At 40.6% G+C, this 14955-nt stretch overlaps 1 protein-coding gene across 1 annotated transcript; it reads right to left on the bottom strand.

Annotated features, from left to right (window-relative positions):
- Positions 1–1842: 1842 nt before the first annotated feature.
- Positions 1843–14751, bottom strand: RNF125 (ring finger protein 125). Its single transcript, XM_054985876.1, has 6 exons — positions 14555–14751; positions 8679–8832; positions 7592–7686; positions 6618–6708; positions 4151–4258; positions 1843–1941 (listed from the first exon to the last, which is right to left on the bottom strand). The coding sequence occupies exons 1-6, from the start codon at positions 14749–14751 to the stop codon at positions 1843–1845; spliced, it is 744 nt and encodes a 247-aa protein (XP_054841851.1).
- Positions 14752–14955: the final 204 nt, after the last annotated feature.

The following is a 14955-nucleotide window of genomic DNA, read 5'->3' as shown; positions in this document are numbered from 1 at the left end:
GGATCTGAGATACCGGTATTCAAATCCCAATGCATCTTTGGGTGACCTTAAGCCAGTTATTCTCTCAATCTCATCTACTAATCAGGGTTATAAGGACAAGGGAACCATGTATGCTCTTCTGAGATCCTAAAGAGACAGTGTAGGATAAATGTTCGAGGTGACATTTAGTTACAGCCTAGAACAAAGTGAAAAGACATTGTCAACATTATGTTAGCTCTTAAGTATTATTTTAACTGCTTCAATGATGGCTTTTCCTTACTGACAATGTTGACCAGATCTTCCAAATGCTACCAATAAAATATAAAGGCGCAAGTTATTTTACTGAAGTCACCATGACTATACAGTTATTTAGTTTTGTTCCCCACCCCCAAATTCTAGTCAGTGATACCACATTTTCAAAAGTAAATAATTGCTTGCTCTCTGTCTTTGGTATTGCAACATTTTAAAGATCTCGAAGACTCTGGCCTGTTCTTAGAAAATGCAGTCACAAGATGCTCTGAGCTTTGGTCATGGTTGTAAATTTAGATGAAGGGTTTGTTAGTAACTTTTGCTACAAGAGAAACCTAAAAGAATTATTTTTCAGAATGGTTTCAGAGAATTTAGTTCTTAAAATAACATTTATTAGGTAAGGCAAATTTTTAATTTTGATGGTTAGTTTGAACTTTCAAGATAAATCTTTTTGATGGCTAATGTTACAGTTATTGGTAAATGAATCTAAACATTCATTATTGTGGAAAATTTGGGCATTAATTATAGTTTTATAATGATAACAGAGGATACCTGTAAAATATAACTCGCATCATAAACCACTAAACGGTATCAAGTATCAAAATATAGAAAATAAATATTAAATGTATAGCCAAACTGTAGTAACAGCAGAACTGCATAAATATATTAACTGCCTGCCTTTTTATGGAATTGATGGAACATTGTTGTCATTAGTGTATGTGGTAGCCAATCCTCACTGAGATCTTATTCTTTTAGTCTTTGCTTGGACATCAGATGGGAATACTGACATTCCAGCTAAGATCCTCTGAACAGTTTTAATGACATATTATTATCTACAAATGAAATGAATGCATTCAGATGCACTTGAGTAGTCTCAGTGCAGTGATCTCTTCATAGTAGTTGTGAAGCTGTGCCATTTGCTTTCCTGTCTAGATGCTGGTTCTTAGCAGTGCATCACTGTGAGGAGGACCCTTGGATGTATGCAGCCTCAGCATGTCAATTAAGATTGCCAGATCCCTACACCTCCCCAATTGGGGGGGGGGGGGGTAAGAGACCTGGCACTTAGCGAGAGTCTTCTTCATGCACATGGTCCCTTGATTACGTCACTTACAGGAAGTGATGTCATCATGCCAGCTATGGGCATGCTCCCACTCTTTGTGTGGGGCCAAAATTTGGCTTGTTTAGGGCCAGTTTTGGCCCTAGCAAAGCGCAGGAGCACACTCACGGCCAACGTGATGATGTCACTTCAGGAAGTGATGTCATCATGCCCCGCTGGGAGTGCACTTGGTGTGCACTTCTCCAGGTTGCCTGTCAGTGGCAGATGATCGTCAGGGAGTTTGCTACCTCCTCCTACAATCCTACAATCCTCCTACAATCAGCAGGCAACAGGGCAAACCCTGGGAGACTGGCTGCTGCTGATGGGCAACTAGGAATCCTAATGTCAACAGCCTACCAAAATTACTTCTACTGTGGTTATAAAGGGAAAAAAATCAATTATGCCATGCCAAAATATAATCTGGTATTCCAGAAACTAAAGTATACTTCTAAAGGAGAGCAGTATTGAACAACCAAGATTTTAATTCACAACATTTGGCACGTATTCCAATACTTTCGTTAGGATTGTGCAGTATTTGCATTATTCACATGAACATACTCTATAAAGGATCGGTCTAGAACTCTTTCAATGAGGGCTTCTTCTACTATAGTTATATCCTAAAACAATAAGAAAAAAATAAGTCAGACATACTGGTAAAAGAAATTAAAATCACATTAAAGCTGTAAAAGTAGTCCTATTCGTTGGTAGTAATAACAGTCCTTATTACTTAGCAGCACCCCACCACCACAAACATCAGTCTCAGATCTTAAAGGTTAAATATGCTTGATTTTTAACAAACATGTGAATTAAGTTCTCTTTGCAGTGTTATTTACAGAGAAAGAGAAGCCATATTGGAATGCAAGCCCTGATCATCAGGGTGTGTATGTTAATAAAAAGAAGCAGGATGCTATGGGAATGCTTACTCCTACAGTCTGGAACTCTAATGGCCCTTAAATGAGTAAAAGGAAGACCTGATTTAATGTGATGATGGCTAAGGAAAAAAACACTTCCCTAGGACTTTGCAGGGGCTCACGATCTTGTTTAAACTGTGCTGCGACTTGTGCAAAGCACAAGTATGCATAGTTAACTGCAAAAGCTACAGACAGTTTAAGGTTACAGGCAGTTTAAACAGGATGGATAACCCATGCAAAGTCACATGTGAGATGATTTTTGCTTCTCTGGCCTCATGCTTAAATTGGGCCTTCGTAGGAGCGATGAGGGATTATGGTCTCCCTGGGCTTTCCCAGGTTCTTCATTTGCCCTGAGAAATTTTCACTGGGCAATTTCCACTAGCACAGCTGCAAGATATCCAGAGTAGTCTTCTGTGTTGCCAGCAATGATCATGTAATGTCAGTTCATCAGATCATTTTCCATCTTTAAAAGTGTTATCTATTGAACCCAAAGCAATCAATTTAATTGATCATTAGGAACTTAGCTATGTACAGAAGGAGGCATACATCTTTCCTCATGTCCCAGCCAGCTGGGATCCATCCAAGGTGGGCTGCAGAAATACTTCCTCTGTGCCCCACCTTGGATCATGCCAGCAGTGGCAGTATGGGAGGTGGCAACTCAAGGTGGCCCAGTAGCTTGAGTCAGCATTGGGGCCAAGAAAGACAGATACAGAAAAGGTTTCACTTATAAAGCATTATAGCCTTATTAATATATTCATGTAAGTTAGAAAACAAAACAATTGCAATCCATTTAGTATCTTAGGTAAATCTATTACATGTCAATCATCACTACAAGCCAAGCTCGCCAAGCAACTTCTTGGGAGTGGCATTGTGGGAGGAGATGGCAAGTGTAGTTTGTGCCTATCGTTGCTTTCTGTACCAGTGCCACTGCCAGCTCAAGTCCAATGTGAGTTGTGGAGGTGCTTCCTCTACACACTGTGCTGTAGCCTGCCAGAGAACAGTTGAAGGAGACTTGAATCCACATCTGTGGAGAGTATATTAACTCCAGAGCTCCTCCCAGTCATACTACAGTGCTCCTTCCATTGTACAATGCTGAGTTCACTTTGGCCCTCCCCCTTTGTGTATTCTGTGAATGGGCAGCTGCAGCCTGATGAGGAGGAGAGAGAGGTACCATATGGTACCATGCACTTTTTGACTGCCTCCATCTTTCTGTCATGGGGGTGTCAGCAACATGTTTTGCCATTATTGGTGGCTTACAGTTGATTTATTATGAACTCCAGTGCAATTGCTATGATCTCTGTACCTTGTTGGGGGAATTTATGTCATATACTATCTCTGTGCAGAGTAGGCATAGGATGTTGGCTAGTCGTGCTACTGAGGCAGTGATATTGGTGTCTTAGACTAGATTGTTAGTTGTGGGCAGCTGATACTACTAACCTAGTATCAGCAGGGAAGATGGCTGCACCAAATCACTAACTTCTGACTTCCACCCAGGATATATACCACTGGGACATACTTGGAAGACGGTTGCTATAGCTTTGGGCCCTCTGCTTCCTTATGTGAGTGAAAAGTTGGTGTATCCCTGATCATTCCCTGTCTTCGCTTTTCTTGTCCTCCTTTATCCACTAGTTTCCTGAGATCTCTGGTCCATTGATTTCAAAAGCAAGGAGTAGATCAGCATGAGAGACTGGAATATTCTTTCATTCATTTTTGGATTGGTGGGCAAACTATGTTAGAGCTCTTGTGTAGCTCCGTTAATGGCTGCTTCTCCAACAAATTCTCTTAAGTCTTTTTAACCTTTCGAATTCCTTAAACATAATATCCTTGCAAATTATGAATGCCCTTATATGGAAAGGAATGTAGATGAGAAAGTCTTAGCAACAGCTTAGGAAAAGCAACCATACAATTTACTCACAATGTAGTCTTCATAATAGAATGTGTGTCTGAGCTGAAGGTGTCTTATAAAATTTCTGCTGTAATAACTTGGACCACCATCCGGTAGTAAACGACAAATTGGACAGTACTGTAAGCAGTATAATGGAAGAAAGTAAATATGCTAAATAACAGAAAGTGTTCACTATTAAAATAGAGCAAAATTATTATTATTATTGCTAGAGAAAGAGAAATGTGAAATATTTGGGGCAATTCTAGCTAGAGGGCCTTATTTGAGTGACTTGAGCACATTTGCTACCAGAACAATATGCTTTCTGTCAAGCTACTTCTAATTAGGCTAATCCTGTTTTGTATATAACATGTCTTGTTTACCTTTGTCTCATACTTCAACTTTTTTTTTGCCTGCAAGAGATATATATTACTAGCTATAGTGGATGTTGACAGATTTTTCTACAATAAACAACTATTCAGCCTGCAGAATCACAGTTTTGCTCCTGTGTTGCTAAGGTAGCACATCACAGAGGAGGCTAAGTCAGAGTCCTTCTTCCTTGATACACCACTTGCCACATATCAGAAGGAAGATTACATATGCAACTTAACATGTACGAATTCCTGTCTACAGTCCAAGACTGTATCACATAATATTTTTGAAAGCTCTGTCAGATTTTCACACATCATGCACAAATAACATATGGCCCAGCAGAACCATGCTGTGTGGCCCACACAGCCCCAACCTAGGAGTCTGGGGGAGGGAGGTGATGGCATGATAGTATTCCAACCTTGCCTCCCAAGAAATACTCCCTATATCCCAGACTAGGGACACATTGAGAAGGGTTTTTTGGGGGTGGGAAGGGGGAGGAGCCAGCAGAGTGCCAACTCTTAGCTGTTTCTGGGCTGTATAGTGGCATTCCGACCTCCTTCACCTGGGAAATGACTCTGTTGCATCCCAGGAACTTGTGTTTCAGTCACAAGCCCCTGAGAAACAATGGAGAAATTTATTCCTGGGCATCAGAGTGCCACCTCAGAGCTAAGACCAGCTGAGAAGTGGTACTGTAACCTCTTTTCCTCAGTAGTTTCAGCTCATAATAGAGCTAGGTACTGGCTTAGAATGGCCCACTTATCTCCCATCAAAATCCAATATGGTCTTTCTGCTTAACTTGTACACCCCCTTACATCCTTCAGTGTGAGGGTTTTTTATATAATTTTGACATTTCAACTTTACTTAAAGAATTTAAATGCAAAGATGTCCAATTAAGCAAGCATCATCAAGATATCTCATTCTCAATATGACCCCTTCTATGGATACTTAAATAAGACGGGTCTTTCCACAAACCTGGAAAAACCACCAGGTTTGCAAAAGAATTTGAAATCTAAAAAAGGGGGAGGATCATAAAAAACCCCAAAATAACAAAAGTAGCACCTATCGCTTTAAGAAACCAGTGCCCACAGAGGCCACTGCTAGGCAACCACAACAGAATTGCCAGCATTCAACCCCTGGTTTATGTCAGTAAAAGGCCTGGCAGCCAACACCGTACAACTGGGCCTGGCTCAGCCCAGCTGCTGAAACCACACAGAATTTTTCCAGACAGACTGCAAGAGGGAAGGAAGGTGGGAAAGCTGAAGACGGGCACATAAAGACAGGTTGATTGGTGGGTGGGAAGGAGAAGAGGAAGCAGGAAAGGAGAGAGGCTATAGGGGCTTTCAGGGAAGGGAAAGAGGAAATAGTGGGGGTGGGGTAAATGTGATGCCCCCTGCAAGTCTTTCCATATTCCCTATGTGCCTTATTTAGTCAAGCCTTTAAATAAATGTTCCCCAAACTTCTGATAGCTCAGGCACCTGTTTTCTCTGAATAAGAGCTATTTTACTCATAGTGTAGTGCTTCGAATGTCGGACTAGGATCTAGGAGACTCAAGTTCAAATTTCCACTCTGCCATGAAGCTTGTTGGGTGACTTTGGAACAGTCACTCTTAGCTAAACCTACCTCACGTGATTACTGTGAGACTACAATAGAGGACATGAGAACAATCTATGCCCCTCGGTGCTCCCTGAAGGAAAGGCAGGAAAAATGTACAAAATAATAAATAATGAGCTAGCAGAGGAACTAGCTCTGTTTTTCTGAGGGTATACCTCCTGATCAGAAGAAAGCAAGTCCAGAGTCATTCAGAACTTCCTTTAAGAACAGGCAATTATTCTGCATCTTTACACTAGAAGAAATCTGAATGTTCCATTGCTAATAGAGGATTATTGGGAGAAGGCAAGGCTAGGAGAGAGACATCAAGCAGCCTCCTTTACAAGTTGGTGCTTTATGAACACAGGACAGGAGCCTTTAATTATGTATTTCTTACTCTCTAGTAAGGCTGATAACACAAAAGAATATCATAACTATGCATATTTATGGCACATTACTTAATCTGCAAACAATCTGCTCGTTCTGAGTGATGTAAACAATAAAATTAATGCATGCATAGACCTAAGTATAAGATAATTACCACTGCTCTCCTTTCAGATCTGTGATAAGTGAGATAATGGTCCAGGAGATCATTTTCATCCAATTCATACTGGCAGAAAGGACAAGGATATCTGAAAACCACAGATATTTATTTATGAAGACTAATTACATTTTTCATTGTTTGATCTTTACTACTCTCTTCAGGTAACAGTTAAAGTAGATGGTGAGTCACTCTACTCCTGATAATGGCTTTCTGCATCCAACAAGTATGAGTTTAGAGACATATAGGAAGGGGTAGAGGCAGTAGAGAGACTCTGCTGTGCCCCCTGTCTTCCACTTATCCATACTGGCCCCAACAGATACTATACTAATGTTTTCTCCCAAAGCTTTTGGTTTCATGATCATGGGTTATAATGGTTTCTTCAAAACTGTTTGATATCACTCAGTACAGTAAGATGCATACAGTATAACAATGCATTTTCTATCTGTTTTTCAAAAGACATCCTTAAGTTCTCTTCCTTCCCTGCAACTCCAGATTGCCACCTCTAAGATATGTTACTATAATATGCTGTACATGCAGCTACATACATGCAGACACTTCAGCTGATGGAATGGCCTTACTTCCAATCATCACAGGATAGCAATGCATTACAACAGCAGTCCTGCCCTTAGATTGATTTGCTGTTTCTGGGTACAATTAAGATACCCTTTTTGTCCTTAAAATTTGGGGCCAATATAGGATGTTTTAAAAAATTATATTCCTCTGGCTGTAGTTATTCCTTGCCCTTGAGACTTGCCTAGATACCAACATCTAAGCATCTTACCAAAGTGCTGTAAAACATCTCTATTTGGGCTGGTGTTCCGTGTCTGAAATTAAAATGCATATTTTTCTGACTTTAAATGATGTTTATACCTTGGTTTTAATCTTTGTCTTTATGTACCCCAGGCCATTGGGATAGAGGGAAACAAAATATACATCAGGTTCAGAGTAGATTTTAATAAAGCATATTTTACCTTGTTATTGGGTATTCAACCTCTTGTAAAGGTCCATATTTCTCTATATATTGGGCACAGGTCCTAAGGTGGGCTCTCATTTCACTGAGACACACCTAGATAATGTTAAGAAATATCTTATATTCAGAGTACGTGTTCTGTAAGAAAATCCTGTTCATTAAAGCTCTGAATGGCTTCAGGCCATGTTATGAAGAACTGTATCCATCCATACTGTCTAGCCCACCAGTTAAGATCCTCTGCTGAAGCCCTGCTCTCCGTGCCTCAGCCTTTACAAGTAAGGCAGATGTTGACCGGAGACACAGTTTCTTTAGTGGTGGCACCTCACCTATGGAATGTTGTCCCTCATTAGTCTTGCCTGACAGATACTTTACTTCCTTGTAGGCGCGAGGCTAAAACATTCCTTTTTATCCAGGCTTTTAACTAAGGAGTTTTGTCTTTTAACCATGTTATGGTCTGCTTCTGGCCCCAGAACCGTTTTATCGACATCATTTTAGGCTGCTTGGTGTGCATTTTATGCTGTTGCTATGCCCTGGCTTGTTTTAATAGAACTGGCTTTTTTTTCAGTTGGCTTGTTTTAATGGCTTTGTTTTTAATAGTTTTGTTTCAATGGTTTTGTTTTAACTTGTAAGCCAACTTGAGCAAGTCTTTGGAGAAGAAGCATATCAATCAATCAATTACTGATTGTAAAACATTATTCAGAAATAAGTCACATTTACTAACATCCCAGCCCTGAATGAAATAAATGAAACTTTTGTGCAAGTTTGTCTAGGATTTTAGCCTAAAATTATATTTGAATGGGAAATCTGAAATGTAAAACTTTTAACATTCACTGAATAATTAAAGAAAAGTAGAGTTTCTAGTATAATTTCAAATGCAATATAGGATCAGTTGCCATACCTGAGGTACAGTGTATACTGAGTTTGCTTACCAGCTGCTCCTGTGCATATTTACTCTTAAATAATGTTGACTTAATTCAATAGGACTTGCTTCCAAGAAAGTGTCTATAGGATTCGTACCTTAGAAATCCCCTAAATTTCAGAATGCCTAAATCTATAGAACACTGTAAAGAATATCTGTAGTTACTTACCTCTGTATCACATTCTGTACAGTTTTGGTATATATTTTTCATCATCTTAGTAATATCAGTGGCTGGAATTCCTTCAGAATGAAGATAAGCCCGACAATAAGGACAAGTCCATGTATTATTCCTTAAACTTGTTGCAATACATGAGTGACAAAATCTGATAGAGAAATGAAAATAAACAGCATGATTTCCTCATAAAGATCCACTTTAAAGAAAGCAATTTGAAATTTGACACAGTTATGGTCACTAGTGGATATGACCTTATATGATGATAGGTCCCTAGTGGAGTTCTTGCCTGTTAATCCTTTGTTTGCTTGGGTATCCCAATCTATAGGACCACTGATAACGTGAGGTTACTGAAGATAGTGTGTTCTCTTATGGGGCTATCTGTGTATTAACTAAAGTTACTCATTAGCATCTAGGTACCTACGTACTACTGATGACAAACTATACTATAGCAGGATTTGAGGCCAGTGGCACCTTAGAGACTGACAAGATTTTCAGTTTTTAAGCTCTTGAGAGTCAGTTCCCTTCTTCAGTATCTGCTGTTCTACTGCAGACCAACATGGCTACCTACCTGAAACTACTATGTCTTTAAAGCACCATGGGAGAGATGAAGGGTTGCAAACGGAACATGAAGCACGATCATGGCAAAGTTAAGCCCTTTTATATCTCATTCATTTTGATGAGGAAGTAGTTAAGCATGTACTTTACTGTTCCACTAATCAATGGGGTCCTCAGGTGTTTAACAATGACTGGATTATGCCAACAGACAGAAGTTTGCAAGTTGTTGTCTAAAAGTGGGTGATTTTGTTGTGCAAACATATCTAGACAATTACTAATTCACAGGACTAAATTGTTTACATTGATACATAATTCCGTGATCCTTAACAGGTCTGGAAGAAAATGCAAAATTCTTTAACTACACCTCCTGCACTAATGGCCGGATTCAAACCGTCGTAAAGAATACATGCAAATTAAGCCCATTTGCTGACAGTAGGAACTGAAACTGATCTTATTCAGCATTTGACAAGATGAAATCAGGTCTTGTGGGCATCATTAACACCAAACACATAAGAAATAGTATGCCAGATGAATGAATGCTTGACAAAAGGCAGACTGTCAGGGACAGTGTCCACATGGCTCTCGAGATAAGGCTAGGAGCATGATGAAAGCTTTTATTGATGTTTTGTCTAAGCCTGCTGCAATGAAAGCTGGAGCAATAAACCCAAACTCATTTTTAAACTTTGATTTTTTTTTACCATGGTCATTCCCACCCACTTGCAAGTTAAACATGTAACAATGGTGCCTCACACAAAGTAGTTCCTCAGATTTATTGTGTTGATCTGAAAGTGCTTTAGCATCAGTGGCAGCTCTCAATCACTACACTGTTCTGAGAAGTAATATCGACACAGACCTATGCATATTTGACTAAACATACAGACAGTATGGTATGGCATAGTGGTTAGAATGTCAAGGAAAGACTGGAGAGACATAGGTTCAAGTCCCTCTCAGCCATAATACTCAGTTGGTGACTCTGGGCCAGTCAAAGTCTTTCAGCCTAATCGACCTCACAGAGTTGTGAAGATTTAAAAAAAGGGGGGAGAGGGAGGAACTATAGTATCACCCTTTCCAAGCCAAGATTAAAATGTAATAGATGGGGCATAGTGGCATATCCATGTACAAGTACATAAAAACAAACACTGTGAAAATCAAAAGAAGCATTTCAGGCACACTGTACTATCTTAAAAACTGCAAAAAGAAGAGATAGGTGAGTTATTCTTCTAAAGGAATAGTGGGAAATACAGGGAAAACGGCTGTCAACACATTGGGAACAACTGTGTCAAGTTTCTACTGATAGAAATGTATAATATGCCTATAATAATTGCCTGTTACTAGTTAGTAGTCTACACAGTTGGTTTGAACACATTTCAGGACAGAACATGAGCTGGCTTAAAATTATTCAAAATCTTTAAATTAATTCCTCTTTGTCTATACAGTAGAAATATATTAGCCAGATTCAAAGGGTGATGTAAGGTAAATGTTACTTTGGTAGTTGTCATGGAAAGTGATCTAGCTTTATGAAAGGCAAGATAAGGGTCTAAATTCAGTATCTGTGCATACTCCAGGCTCAGTTATGGCAATCTGTCTAGCCCTGAATGTTGTAAATAAACCAAGACTTATTTAACATTTCCCAAATCTTTCTTTCGTACAATATGATATACTAAAGCTGCAGACCTGTGCATACTTACTTATGAGTTAATTCTGTTAAACTTAACAGGTAAACTACTAAGTAGATATACACAGGGTTGGAGTATGATTCTCAAAAACACAAGAAATTATTTTAATATTTTTAAAGGTTGTGATTTTTGTACTCTATACTTTGATAATCCTTGTAGCACGCAGTTTTGTATTCATTTTTTGTCCCTTTCCTTTGTTCCTCTTTTTTCTTGATTCCCTTTTCAGTTTTAATAAAATAAAAAACTACTAAAAAAGCACAGGAAATGAAATATGACCACAAATGAGAGTCCATGGCTGCAGTCCTAAGAACAGAAGAGATGCCCTGCTGGATCAGACCAATGGCCCATGCAGTCCAGCATTCTGTTTTATCCAGTGGCCAACCAGTTTCCCTGAAAGCTGAACAAACAGGGCACAGAGGCGGAGGGCTTCTCCGGATGCTGCCTCTCACTGCTGATATTGAGAGGTTTATTGCCTCTGCATACTGGGGCACCCTGTAGTCACTCTGACTAGTAGCCATTGATGGACCTATTTTTCATGAGTTTGTCCAATCCCCCTTTAAAGCCAACTGTGTTGGTAGTCATTCCTACATACATTGGCCATGAATTTCAAAACGTAATCACTTAAGTGAAGAAGTACTTCCTCCTGTCCGTCCTGAATCTGTTACCCATCAGCTTCTTTGGGTGTTCCTGAGTTCTAGTATTATGAGAAAGTTCTCTGTCCACTTTCCACCCCATTCATAGTTTTATAAACCTCTATGATGTCTCCCTTTAGTCGTCCTTTCTGTAAACTGAAAAGCCCCAGACCTTTCAGCCATCCCTCATAGGAAAGGTATTCCAGCACCTTAATCATCTCAGTAGCTCTCTTCTGTACTTTTTCCAGCTCTGCAATATCACTTTTGAAGTATGGCAACCAGAAGTGTACAGTGATTGATACAGGGGCATTCCAATATTTGCCCATTTTATTTCCAGCCTCTTTCCTAATAATCCTCAGCATAAAATTTGCCGTTTTAATGCTACTGCATGCGGATTTGATATTTTTACTATGCTGTCCACTACAACTTCCCAAGATTTCTTTCTACTGAAGTCTCTACCAGTTGAGACCTAGTTTTTGCTCTAATGTGCATCATTCTGCACTTACCTATAATAAACTTCATTCACCACGTTGCTGCCTGCTCACCCAATTTAGAGAGATCCTCCTATAGCTCTTCCTATTCTGAATCATTCCATTCTGAATCATTTGATATCATCAGCAAACTTGGCCACCACGCTGCTCACTCCCAATTCCAAATTATTAATGAACACATTAAATAGCACAGTCCATGTGGGACCCCACTGCTGACTTTCTCCATGGGGAGAACTGCCCATCTATTCCGACTCTTTGATTCCTGCCTTGACAGTAGGCCATGCTGAAATCAGGAGGACTGACTTCTGAGAAAAAAGACACAGGATCAGACTTTAAGCCTGACCTCCATTACTTGAACAAATTGTGCCCCTGTCCTCGAGGGGAAAGTGTTCAAAGGACCTTTTGGCGAACAATCAAATTTCAAACTGCTTTCAAACAGGTCTACATTGCCCAGGAGCTTGCCCACCCACACAATTTAGATCAAGGTCCACTAGTTGTCTCCAAAGACTCCATTAATAAACCAGATTCGGAAGTGAAGTACTTGACATACTCATGAGATAATAACTTATTAGAGACCTGTAGCCAATATCTTGGCTAGTAAACTGCAAAACATTTCTGCCTTAACCCTTCCTTTCCTACCTGCCACCTAACTACCCAATCAGCAAACTATGGGAGAATCTTCCTCTCTCCCATCTCTATCTCCTCTTCCTCTTTTGCTCATCCCTTCGTTCTCACACTAATCTGTCCTCACCACCTTCTTGCTCATTTCTCCCCCCCTGCTTATGCCTATCCTCTCACCACCACCTCTTTCATTTCCTTGCAATCTGCCCCTTTCTGGGTCTACCTCTAATGAGAACCTACAATGTGGGGTCCAGTTTTTTTAAAACCATGACTGGCCATCTTCCTGCTTTTTCCATTGTGGTGACTAGCAGTGCAGTCCTAGTCAGAATTACTTCCCCTTAGACTGGAATAACTCTGTATATGATTGGACTGTAAGCAAAAGGAAGAAAGGACAGAGGAGTGCCTGTACCTCTAACAGTTGCACAGAAGAGGGAATTTCTATTCACGCAGGTTTTATAAAACCCTAAACAAAAAAGACAGTAGAAATGGCACTGCTGCTCTCCACCTGAGGTATGCTCATGGATATATCTGGCGGCCCTAATCCTCTTGTCTGTCCCTTACATCCCTTGCCTTACCAGATGGCCACCCTCCTTTCATCCTGCAATAGCGAGAGGGGGACTTGGCTACCTTCAAAAGGCACCACCCCATCACTAGCAATCAGGATAGGTGGGGCTTTCCAAAGATAGCTGAGTCTGGGGAAGAGGGGAAGAAGGAGGGGACAAAAAGAGGGGATTTTAAAAGGGAAAGCCTTCATTTCTAGACCGCCCTGGACTTTAGTGGTGATAGCACAGCAGGAGCCTCTTCCCATCCTTGCTGCAACTGTTGGGTCCAGTTTCCCTTGCAGGGGCTGCTAGGCACTGCTTCTATCATTTTTAGATTTCAATTTTTTTTAGCAAAGCTGGGCCTTTTTGCTTGTGCTATCTGAGCATGGCCCCAGTCTTGGAAAGGATGGAATCTACATCAGTGAATACAAGTGCTGGAGGGAAGAAGTGGATTCCAAACTGTGGAAATGATGCCCCCGTGTTTGGAATCCTGTTACAAACAGTTTTCATAATGAATTTGTACTGGAGATTTTCAAATCTACAAGAAGTTTCTTCCAAGACTGTAAAAACTTCCTTCCAAAAATCCTAGACATTTATTTACCAGTAAGAAAGGCAATATTAGTAATCTGACACATATACTCACTTGAGGCATATTAATATATGGTGACAACTTATTTTGGCACAGAAATTCAACAACAATCTCAAAATCAACATCCTACCACATGCACCTTCCTTAAAGTTTAATTCTACGAAAACATTATAGAGAATAAAAAGCGAGAGAAATGAATTTGATCAGAAAGCCTTTTAGCACAATTGTCCAAATTGAACTGATCACCATATTCCCCCCTACTTGGTTTCTGACCTGAATCCACTGCTTACTGGCTCTTAAACTTCAAGTTAAAATTGTTTATGTTTTATTGCTACTTTTACATAGTGCTAAAGGGTTTGTTTTTTAAAAAATTCCTCGTTCCTTGCTGAGATCTTTGTTTCCTAAATCCCAATGAAACCATCTGCCTTACTTTAAAAAAACAGTTTGGTTGTTACAAAAATTAGCATTACCACCAGCAGAAGAAATTCTATAAAAATGTTTTAAATCAACGGAACAGGAAACAAACACCTTGGAATTCAACAGCACTATTTTAAAAGAGACAAAGATTAGTTTTATAGAGGTACACATTTTTATGCACACCCATCTGGAAACCTCTTAATTTCCACATGATTGTGCAGCTCGGGCTTCACTTTATTCGTTCGTTCGTGTATGTTATGTATAGTCCGCCTTTCTCATTAAGACTCAAGGGGACTACAGAATACTTTCTTCCATCAGCCAGAGCTTATGGGGGGGGATGCACTTACACGTGGCCACATCGTGTCCTCATGGGCTGGTGGAGCACTTCCAAACAAATGGAGCAGTCAAACGAAGGGCTCTGCTGCGGCGCCTCCTCCTCCACAGTCGTCCCCAAAGGTTGAGGGCACTGGATCCCTTCCCGATGGCCGCGGGCATCTGGACTGCTCGCCACCTCCCGGCCTTCGCTGCTCAAAACGGAGCCCATCGTGGCGCCGGCTGGTGCGGTGGTTGCGGCGCTTCGATCCGAGGCCGGTCTCCGGGTTTCGGTTTGTTTGCAGCTGGTGAGGGAGTCCCGAGTCTCACGACTCTTCTCCGGGCGGGCTGAACTCTCGGAGACCGCGCTGGGGCTTCTCCACTGCAGCTGTCCGGTCTGGGGAAGAGCGATTGGCTGGCGCAGAGCCCGCCTGAG

The sequence above is a fragment of the Eublepharis macularius genome, chromosome 7 (assembly GCF_028583425.1).
Source record: "Eublepharis macularius isolate TG4126 chromosome 7, MPM_Emac_v1.0, whole genome shotgun sequence".
Taxonomy (NCBI): domain Eukaryota; kingdom Metazoa; phylum Chordata; class Lepidosauria; order Squamata; family Eublepharidae; genus Eublepharis; species Eublepharis macularius.
The sequence above is the reverse complement of the archived record's forward strand: the minus strand, read 5'-3'. Positions and strand labels throughout refer to the sequence as shown.